The following is an 11502-nucleotide window of genomic DNA, read 5'->3' as shown; positions in this document are numbered from 1 at the left end:
GCTTAACTTGTTTGTTCTGATCATATCTTATCTGTTGGCATGACAACCATTTGGATTGAGAACCCTTTGTACTACAACTGCATAGGGAATTGATACCCTGGGTGAAAATCCTAATATCATAATGTAACAGGTTTAACCGGCACAAAGGAAAGCTTTCTCGAGTCATTGCTGGAATCTTTAGGAGGAAGTTTGATGGACCTTACTACAGCTGGAAGGTTACTCCACAACACATTCAAGAGCGATATTTCAGGACATTTGTGGTAAGTCAAATAATTGTTTTGACACTCTTATTTCTGTACTATATATATATATATATATATATATATATATATATATATATGAATTTGTATTGTTGCTAACTAAAATATTTTGTGGGATTGTAGCGGAAGTATAATTGGGATGTTGGGATTACTGAGCTCGTTAAAGAAGGTTTCTTAACAATAGCCAAGAAAAGGATGAAAGGCATTTTCAGTCAAGCTAAGAGGAGCGGTGTACAACCACCATGGATTGGTGATAAAATATGGCCGATTATATGCGAATATTGGAACACTCCTGATGCCATTGAGAGGAGTGAGAATGCTTCACAGTGTAGAAACTCTACTCGTGGAGGTCTTGGAGTGCACAAACACTTAGCTGGTCAGAAATCATATGTACAAATTAATCAAGAAATGGTAAGACTTCTCTTTCCATCCACTTCACCTCAAAGTTTTTCTATTATTTCCATGATTTAATGTGTTTCACTATCATTGTAGGAGGAAGAGCTGGGGCGTCCTGTATCATTGGTCGAAGTGTTTCTTAAAACACACTCGGCCCGATGGATCATTTGTAGATCAAAAAGCCAAACAAGTTGCTGACACTTATGAGAAGACCATCGAAGAGAGACAATCTGAAACGGACGATGATGGTCCAGATGGTTCAGAGAGTTCAACACATCGGACTCTTTCCCTTGATAAAAGAAATGAAATCTTCCTTCAGGTAATTCGTTTATGTCTTTTGTGTGTGATTTTCTTTGTCAATTTTGGTTTCTTAATGTGGATGATGATTGATGTTGATTCTGCGCTTAAAAGTATCCTATTTTATTTAAAATTGTTTAATGAGCTATGTTTAGGAACCTAGAATATTTGATGTTGATTCTGGACTTCGTTTTCTGGTTTGTGCTGATTAGCGAATGTTTATCTTTTGGTTTAGTGTACTCAAACAGATATCAAAGATAACCCATTTGGCCTTGGATCACTTGTTGAGACACCAAGGAAAGGAAAAAGGAAAGAGAGTTATGCGAGCTCTTCTGCAGCAACTCTTGCAGAGCTTCAAGATCAACTTCGGCGCAAGATATTTGAACATGAGTCCGAGAATGCACGACGTGATCAGGAACACCGAGAGTCTCAAGCTGTGATCAACAAGCTTGTCCTCTTCATCTCTAAAATATTCCTGGATACTCAGCTTTTATGGTTTCTCCTCCTGCAGCCACCCAACCAGCTACTGCGTCTGCAACCATTGCACAACCCATCGATGGAGGCACCACAACAGCCTCCAGTCCAGCTGCACAACCCACCGATGGAGGCACCACACCAGATGCCAATTCCCCTACCTCTAATACTTCTTCCAACTGAACTTCTAATTCCCCTTTCCTTTATTTATGAACTTGCTTTTGAATACTGTTTCTTGGATGTTTAGGATGATCTTTTTGTTTAGGATGATAAGTTTGCTTGTGTGGTACTTTAAATCATCTTTCCTTTTGATTATTAGCATTTGAAATTCTCAAATTAATCAGATTTAGGATTGCTAAAACCGTAAAACGTTACTGATTTGTGACTAAACCAATTCAAAAAATGTGACTATTTTGTGATTAAACCAATTCAAAAAATGTAACCATTTCGCGACTAATCCAAATTACAAAAGCTTCAATCCTAGTGGCACAATAGTTACTAAAAACGAACTCCTTAGCGACTACAAAACCAGAGTCTTAACTTAGTCACAATAATAAAAGACTAATTTGCGACTCAAATGCTACTACAATTAAACAGACTTCGCAACTCTTTTGGGACTAATAAGTCGTCCTTAATCAGTCGCTAAACCCAGATTCCACAGTTAATCCCAAAACGGTCGTAAACATAGTACTGTTATATATAGTCACAAAATTGTCCCTAAGTAGACTTCGTAGTGGTTTAATCGGAAATGTACAACTATCAATTCTAATCACATATTCGTCGCTAATATACTACTATATAACGGAGTCCGTAATCCGTCAAAAATAAGCAACCTTGTTGCGACCAACTTATTTTGCGATCATCAAAAAGAGTCACGACTAATGAGCAACTATAGTAGGAGTGGAAAATAGCATGTTTTCTTGTAGTGATTTTGACAGATTATATTCACTTTATATTGCATAAATATATAAAGTCGAAAAACTGTAGATTTTTGTTTTCATATCAAAATCGAACAAGCAAGCAGCTTATAACAATCGTGTAATTAATCTGATCAAGTATTATTGATTACGTATGACATTTTTCAGTCTAGGAAGGTGTTTCCAAACATTTAGCCATTTAGGAATATTTACTAAAAGTTTGGAGACAGTTTACAAAATTTCCAGAAGAGTTTCCTAAATTTTTGAATATCGCTTTTAAAGAACACAACATAGCCGATAAGTTTTAAGAGTGAACTACTGTCTCCTAACGAATAATCACCAAAAAATCTCTTTCTAGAGAATTATTATTGTGTGGTTTAACTTAAGTGTATTTTCAAATTGTAGATTTTTCGTAGAGAAAAAAAAAAGAATATATACTAGGCATGGTTTTTGGGTACTTATTTTCTTTTTCTAATGTAGGTGCTGGTTCAAATTTTCATATCACTTTGGTGGTAAACAAGCAATTTCATTTTAGACATTTTACTCACCTTTAATTAGTTTCTTGGGTTTGTCCCAAAAATAAATTAGTGTCTTAGACCACCTCCAATAGAGGTTATTATTTTTAGACTCTTATCATTTTTTATTATTAAATTTTGTACTTTTTAAAAATGAAAACCTTTTGAAGGTTAATTAAAATTATCTCCTTCAAATGGTAAACAATACATGTCATATTTTAAGTAAATAGTTAAATTTAAATAAGCATAGTTTTTATGAACAAACTAGGACCATATGCAAATATATATATATATATATATATATATATCTACAAAAAGGTATTTTTAACAATTTATGAACAAACTAAAGAAAGATAAAAATTGGATCAAGGTATATATTTTCTTTTTATATATATATTTTAATGATATGTGATTGATGATCATATTGAGTTTAGTGAGTTAAGAGTGAATCAAAGAAAATTAAAGTTTTATTATTAATTTTTAAGAAAATTTTCTATTTTTTAACAAAGAAATTATACAATTACCAACAGATGTCATGTAGGAACACATTTTGATTTTCTTTTTAATTTATCAGATATATTAATTAGAAAGAATCATGTAATCAATGATTTTTGTTATAGTAAATAAAAAACTTTTAATCTCTTTTAAAAAAACTTTAACACATGTTAGGACTGATTTAATAAGAATATGAATATATGTAAAAAAATAATTCTTAATTCACTAAACAAAATTTTGTAGATAAAGATTAAAATAAATTTTACTTCAATACAAAATCTTCATTCATTTAATAATAGTCAATCTTAAAATTAGTCACAAACTCCTAGAGAAAATCACCCACACAACGCAATTCTTGTTACTATATATATCTGTAACCCCATAAACGAATTCTTCAATAGAAAAACCTCTTACATAAGCTTTTAAACAGAGTAAAAAAGTAACCATGGCAAGAACTGAGGTGTTGGGGAACCCATTCGACATCCTGTTAAGTTTGAAACCATCAGACGTGCTCAGTAAGACGCTAACGATATCGAAAGAGCAAGTGGAAAAATATATACTCCCTCACTGGGGTAAAAGTCGGTCTAAAAAATTGTCAGAACCGAATGAGGTGGTACTTGTGGATCTGTGCGAATATAATTCTGAAATTACAACAGTTGTTGTAGTGAAAAGAGAAACAGATGGAAGTTTCAAACTAGACGGATGGAATAAGGTTATTGAAAACAGAAAGCTCAAAGCTGGCGATAAAATTGGAATTTGGTGGGATAAGTTAAATAAAAGGCTTAATTTTATCGTTTGGTCGACTGACTGAACCGGACATCATCACAACATCATTTACTCGAATATGTTTATCGGGTTTTGTCATGTGTTATTGAGTCCGGCTAGTTGCTCTTGCTGTCAAATATCTATTTGAAATATGTTTCTAGAAATCATGCATGCTACTATTTCCTTTAAAAGTTATAATTATATTCATATGGCTTTGTAAGATATAAAATATTTTCAAAATTAAAATATGAATAAAAATTTAAGCATAACTTTTTTCATATCCAAGAACCAAGATCTTTAGATCGGGAATATATATGTTTTATGCAACGGGGTAGTCAACAAACAAGTTTACACATAAGCAGAAGAGATCCAAAATAGTTCAAGCAAATCAAAGGGGTTGTGCAAATAGCGAAAAAAAAAGAAACACATGTCATCATCGTTTTTTGAATCCATATTTCTTACGTTCGTAGAACAAATCAGTTTTCGCACTCCCAAGGTTAACAATCTTGGGACAACCATCTCTGTCTTTCTCCTGTTGTGTACACTCTTTGCAGTAATAAGCATCTGAGATCCCAACCCCTCCGCAAATAACACACCGGCCTTGGAATGACCCGTAGTTGCATTCATCACATATACGTACCAGAGTACAGGGACGCACATAAGAATCACAAATCACGCATTTCCCGTCACATTTCTCACACAATCGTCCAATGGCAATCCCAGGTTGTTTCCGGCACATGATCAGATCAGGGTGATGCTTTGCCATGACTACTGGTACAGTGTTCTACCTGCAAACATAGGTTCAGCCCCAAAGAGGTCAGTCACTTGTCTATATACTCCTTCGCAACGGAAAGGTTATGATAAAATAAAGAGGAAACTAGACTAAAGAGTTCAGATATTACTACTGAAATCATGTGGCCTAGGCATTGATAAAACTACTGAAAAAAAAACTAAAATAAAGCTTCAAAAAATAGACTTGTCTAACAATAATCTTCTCAGAGGAATTTCGTCGAACACCTTATGGGCACAAGTTTCAGCCTAACGTTATTATACTTTTCCAATTCCCAATTCCAGAGGCCTAACTCTACACTACCCAGCAAAAATCTTCTATAAGCAAATTCGGATTCGTTCGAACACAGATCCATCAATAAGCATATACATTACAAACCCTAAAAACTGAGAGCAACGAAATCAAGAGAGAAAACAAAAAAAAAAAACGAAAACTTGGAAAAAAGGGTGAAATAGAAGAACTCACAAGTAAAGGGAGATCTAACTTGAGCGAGATCGATCAAGAAGAACGTAGCGAAGCGAGAAATTTCCAGAGAGCGCGAAGATGAAGAAAACGAAGGAGAACGAAGCAGCTCACGAGAATCGAGTCGGGTCGGGGTTCTACACAAATAAACGAAGTATCCAGATTCTTTATTAGTTAAGTCGGTCCAATTCTAATGGGCTTTTTTACTTTGGGCTTTATAAATTATATACCAAACCAAACGAAACCGGTAGATGATTTAGTAACCAAACCATGTCCCAATCGCTTGTACGCAAGTTTGGACTTGGTCAAAAACGGTTCAAGGCTCAAACTTTGAGCAAGTAGGAGCAAGCCACTGTCACACTAGTACCAAATTGGCAAATTGATTCAGTTTTAAGTTAGCTTTGACTAGTTTTGACCCAAGTGACGTGGCTTTTTCAGTACTTTTAAAAACAATTGAGTATATGATCATATTCTAGACATGGAGGTGAAGTAAAGCAAAGAATCTATATTTTTGTATCTGCTTTACCCAAAAAAACAAAATTATTTTGATACCTTGTGAGAACATAAAACATAGAAATAAAACATTTAGAAATGTTTAAACATATAGAACTCGTTTAGTTATTACACCTTTCTTTCTTTCTTTTTCGGATAAAGATTAATTATTGCACTTTGCTTTAATTTTTATTAGTTTATTACTAAAAATGTTAACCGTCAATTCGTATAATTCACTATTAATAAATGTCGTTATTTATGGGTAAAACAAAACGCAAATATTTAATTTAATTAATTTTTATTTATTTAAAAAAATAAAACTAAAACCCGACCCCATATTTTTTTTCTTTTTAAATAATGGAGTCTTCATAACATTTACGTATTATTAGTAAGTTCCATGCAAAGGACGAACAATATAATATAACCAACAACTTCTCTCTTTCTCTGTTTATCTCACTCTCTCTCTCTCTCTCTCTTTTCAAGCTTTGCTTTAATGGCGGCGGCTGTTCATTATCTAACTTTCCTCTTCTTGTTTCTTCTCCAAAACGCTACGTCAAAAGCTTCACCTCTCCCCCCTCTCTTCCGACGGCCGATCCATAACCACAGTAACCACAGCAACTTCGCCAAGCATCCTCGCCGGAACCCGGTGGTTTTTCCGGTGAATCATAGTAGTTGCGATCTGTTTGCTGGTGAGTGGGTACGCGATGAGACTTACCCGCTTTACAGGGCTAAACAATGTGGAGGAGGAATCATAGATCCGGGATTTGATTGTCAGACGTACGGCAGACCTGACTCAGACTATCTCAAGTTCCGGTGGAAGCCTTTCAACTGCAATGTCCCTAGGTTATATATCAACTCACTCACTCAGTCACTAGCTACTTCATTCATTATACTGATACAACGATTTAGTTGGATTATTTTGGGTAATGTTTAGTTTAGTTATATATCATGTTTTCGGGGAAAAGAAAAATATTTATTTTCTTGATATCGAGGTTACAACTTTGCATCCAATAGATAAATTTATGTTTTGAGGTGTAAAACAATTAGGCAAATGAAGTTTTAGTAGGCCACTGCACCAACCAATATTTTCAAGTTTGATTATTTAATGAAAAAGACAAAAACAAATTCAAGCTGGTTATACCATAAAATGTAATATATAGTATTGTATTTGGATCATACAATGATCCGATCCCAAATTTTTTGTTCATAGTGTATTTCATTTTTTTTTTTTTATGGTTATGGACATCCTTTCATAACATCTTTTCATAATTAGGGGGCATTAACATACATACAAGTACAACTATATAATCTCTTTCTATAAGTAAAGTTATAAATAAGGTTTATCACTTAAAATAAAAACAGTGTTATGTTAGATTCGCCTTTTCCAAGTTGTGTAATAAGTACAAGTTTAGCAGATTCCTTTTTAACAAAAGAAAAAAAAATGAAATTGATGTTTCTGTTGATTAGGTGGAGTTTGGTGCGGTTAATATAATAAAGCACTTATTATTGTAATGTGTCGACGCAATGATTTTATATATTATTTACTGGTTTGTGAATTATTTGGAAAAAGCAGATTCAATGGAGTGAAGTTTCTACAGGAAATGAGAGACAAAACGATAATGTTCGTTGGTGATTCGTTGGGTAGAAACCAATGGGAGTCGTTGATATGTATGATCTCTTCATCAGCACCATTGATTCATACACGTATCATTCATGAAGATCCTCTCTCTACCTTCAAGATTCTTGTAAGTTCCCAACACACACATTTTTCTATTGTCGGTAAATGAAATTTTTTTTTCCTTTTGGATTTGATTTTCTTCGAATATCACTCGTGAAAATTGAGGTCTAAAGTTGTATCGAACGTCGTTTTCAAACTAGCTTGCCCAACTTGACGTCGTCGGTGACAGTTTCACTGGTCTAATAAAAATGAAAATAAACTAAAGTTCTCGAAAGCAACATCAATTACTATTTATCTAATTAACATTTTCTTTCTTTTCTTATTTTGAGTTTACTCTATTACACAGCGTAATGCATGAATATGAAATACTAGTATTATTTTTATTTTCAGATACATAGATCTAAACTCGTCGGATTAGAATACGATTAACCATAAACAAAACACATTGATCTCTTAATTATTTTTTATTTCTCATCTTGTTATAAACTAGATCACTTCACTTATATATATATATATATGTATATATCTTCTTAGTTCTTTTATGTTCGGTTGTATATTAATCAAAGTTATACTTTCAGCTTTATTCTTTAAAAGCGCTTAAATGAAAACAAATTTTAATTTTTGCTGAAAATTAATTTCAGTTCTGTTCATTAAAATTAGTTGAAAAGCGACGTTAGCACAAAAAAGAAAGACAAACATAACTCTTTTAAATTGGTTACCATTTAAATCTTAAGCTATACCTCAATTATTTGCTAATATACATACGCGATGACAGGACTACAACGTGAAGGTGTCATTCTATAGAGCTCCTTATCTTGTAAACATAGACAAAATTCGCGGAAAGACTACTCTTAAACTCGACGAAATCTCTGTCGATGCATCGAACGCTTGGCGTACAGCCGACGTTCTATTGTTCAACACTGGTCACTGGTGGAGCCACACAGGGTCACTACGAGGGTAAACTAAAAAATTTGTAACCTCTATATCTGAATTTTTTCACATACCTACTAGGGTAATTAATTAGATCGCTATTGTAAATTGAGTTGAAATGTGAATAAAAAATTTGGGGTGAGACGACAGGTGGGAGCAGATGGAGACAGGAGGGAGATATTACGGAGACATGGATAGGTTAGTGGCATTGAGAAAAGGACTAAGAGCATGGTCTAATTGGGTCCTTCGTTATATAAACGCTCCTCTCACTAAAGTTTTCTTCCTCTCCGTCTCACCCACACACTACAAGTATGTAACCCTATCTCTCTCTCTCTCTTTTGGTTATGTTTAATATTATAATCGATGGTATCTTAATTCCTAGATCAAGCTCAACTTAATTATTTCCAAACCTGTAAATATGTTAATGCAACTATGATTAGATTGGATTCGAGTTAAGATCCTCCAATCCCAAAATGAATTGGTTTATATATATATGAGACTTTGGGAGCTGTGTGATGTTGGTTATAAGAACGTGTAGTGTTGATAATTGATATATAAATCATCGTGACATCAACGACGTAATAAATAAATAGGAAAAATAAATAGGAAACACAATCAAACGCACATGCGTTGGATTGAGGGTCTTTGCTAGCTAGATGTTGCCAAACTATATTAAATATTGACTTGTTAGTTGCTACCAAACTCAAGTAAGTAATTTTCATCGCTTCCCTTTTTTGGGCTTAAGTCTCTTTTTTCCAGATAGTGTCTTCGACTACTCTTGTGAATCTTTCCTCTTTTTTACTACAGTAAAAAAAACACGTTTTTTTCACCAAATCTTTCCTCTTTCAAGAGGTATTCGTCACTATTTGCTCAGATCTAAGTGTAAAATTAGGTTTTACTCTGAAAGTTCTTCGTTGGTTTCGGTGGTGCTAAGGGGTGCGGTGGTTAGTGTTTCTAGTCGATTTATTCAAAAGAAAAGGATGTCGTCAGCCATGGATAAAGCTCTGATGGCGATGTCGTTAAGGGAAGAAGAGGAGGTTCCGTTTGATATGCCAGATCTACCAGAATTCTCTTCTACTGTCAGAAATGAAATGAGTCTGGTAGGAAGAGTCTTAAATCCAAGTTGTCAACCAATGAACAGACTCTTGAGGAATTTGCCAAGGAAATGGCAAAAAGAGGGTCGGGTTAAAGGTGTTGCGCTGACAAAAGAAAGGTTCCAGTTTATTTTCGAATCGGAGCATGATCTTAAAGATGTTCTGAACAAAGGAGTTCACACCTTCAATGAATGGGCGTTAGCGGTGGAGAGATGGTATGAAAACCCACCGGATAATTACTTGATGTTCCTGCCAATCTGGGTACAGATTTGGAATATGCCGATTAATTTCTACACAAAGAGTGTGATAACTGCTCTAGGAGAGTTGATTGGTCAGGTGTTGGAGGTGGCTTTTGATCTAAATGCTACTCAATTACAAGAGTTTGTAAGAGTTAAGGTTTCTTTTGATATATCAAGACCTCTTAGAAGATCCAAGGTTGTCAATCTGCCTAAAGGGGGTTCAGCCACGGTGAGATTTCAGTACGAGAGGATTCAAAAGAGGTGTTTCGAATGTCAACGTTTAACTCATGAAAATGATGTGTGTCCCATTCTCATCAAAGAGAGGCAAGAGGCTGCTTTAGCTAGACGGTGGGGAAAACCAGTGGAGAAACGCAAACAACCATCTTTCTTAAAGGAGTCTGATCCGCTGTTTGGGGTGTTAAGGGAAGATCAAGTTGGGATAGACCCAGTGACGAGGAGACCAAGGATTGCAGCGGAAGTGCTTGAAGGAATGAGACAATATCTGATGGTCTCTGATGAATCTGAGCTGTTGTTAAGAAAGGATAAGGTGAAGAAATCTGTTGGTGAGGTTGAAAAAGATCCTCTTCTTAAGAAATCTATCTTAAGGTTAGAACCGATGCCTCTAGTGCATTTGGATCTTAACAAAGATAAAGGAATGGTTTTTAATTATGAGGAGGAAAGGATTGCTCTAGAAAAATCTGAAGGAGACAAGAGGTTTAAAAACTCGATGATGGACGCATCAGCCAGTTTGCCAGAATCTTCGGGGAGAATGGAGGTCTCACTACCTTTTTCCTGGCAGGATTCTACAAATTTTCTTGCTCTCTCGCAGCCTTTTCAGGATAATCCGATGGTTTTTAGGATTGGCTTCTCTGAAGCTGGTCCTTCCGGGATTAAACCTCCAAAAGCTAAGGCAAGAAAGAGACCAACGAAGAGTCAGAGGAAAGCTAAACCGAAGGAGGTATTGGGGGTCGAAGAGTTTCAGAATATAAAGCTTGGACTTTCGATTGGTGTGAAAGACAAAAGAAAAGCAGTTGATGAGGGATCAAGCGCTGCAAAATCCACAAAGCTAAATCCCTTAGAGGTAATCCCAAAGGAGGGATTGCCCAACGCGTAATGAGCATCATTAGTTGGAATTGCCAAGGCTTGGGACGGTCTCAAGACTTGGCTTTTCCCCGTCTCAAGGAAATGCGTAAAAAACATTTTCCTGAGATGCTTTTTCTGATGGAAACGATGAATAGTAGGGATTTAGTAGTAGATCTTCAATGTGTTTTGGGGTATGATAAGGTTTATTCAGTGGATCCAGTTGGTAAATGTGGGGGTCTGGCGGTTTTTTGGAAGGCAAGTGTTAAGGTAGATATAGTGTTTGCGGATAAGAATCTGGTGGATCTTAATGTTCAGTTTGGGGCCGTAAACTTTTTTCTGTCTTGTGTATATGGCGATCCAGATTTTAAGAAAAGAAAGGTTGTGTGGGAAAGGTTGAGTAGGTTTGGAGTGGGAAGACGAGACAGTTGGTGTATGGTTGGGGACTTCAATGATATTTTACACAATGGTGAGAAAATTGGAGGGCCAAAAAGATGTGAATCGTACTTCAAACCTTTTAAAGAAATGCAAGAAGCTTATGGGATGAGGGAGTTGTCCAGTTCGGGTAATAGGTTTACATGGGCTGGGAGGAGATATGACTTGTGGATTCAGAGTAGG

General features: G+C 35.3%; 2 protein-coding genes across 2 annotated transcripts in view; one reads left to right on the top strand and one right to left on the bottom strand.

Moving 5' to 3' along the window:
- On the bottom strand, positions 4400-5504 carry LOC104700500 (PHD finger-like domain-containing protein 5B). The gene is made up of 2 exons (XM_010416023.2): positions 5375-5504; positions 4400-4907 (listed from the first exon to the last, which is right to left on the bottom strand). Exon 2 carries the CDS (start codon positions 4883-4885, stop codon positions 4553-4555), a length of 333 nt encoding a protein of 110 aa, XP_010414325.1. The 5' UTR covers positions 4886-4907; positions 5375-5504; the 3' UTR covers positions 4400-4552.
- LOC104700499 (protein trichome birefringence-like 45) overlaps positions 6262-11502 on the top strand; it is a 14893-nt gene continuing 9652 nt past the window's right edge. The window contains exons 1-4 of the mRNA XM_010416022.2: positions 6262-6706; positions 7437-7608; positions 8317-8498; positions 8622-8780. Of these exons, the coding sequence (XP_010414324.1) occupies positions 6357-6706; positions 7437-7608; positions 8317-8498; positions 8622-8780 (863 nt within the window). The 5' untranslated portion in view covers positions 6262-6356. The remainder of the gene's footprint in view (positions 6707-7436; positions 7609-8316; positions 8499-8621; positions 8781-11502) is intronic.

The sequence above is a fragment of the Camelina sativa genome, chromosome 7 (genome assembly GCF_000633955.1).
Source record: "Camelina sativa cultivar DH55 chromosome 7, Cs, whole genome shotgun sequence".
NCBI lineage: Eukaryota > Viridiplantae > Streptophyta > Magnoliopsida > Brassicales > Brassicaceae > Camelina > Camelina sativa.
The sequence above is the reverse complement of the archived record's forward strand: the minus strand, read 5'-3'. Positions and strand labels throughout refer to the sequence as shown.

What these genes read in the sequence shown, in the direction of transcription:
- LOC104700500 (XM_010416023.2), bottom strand. Translation starts at nt 4,885, where the DNA reads ATGGCAAAGCATCACCCTGATCTGATCATGTGCCGGAAACAACCTGGG.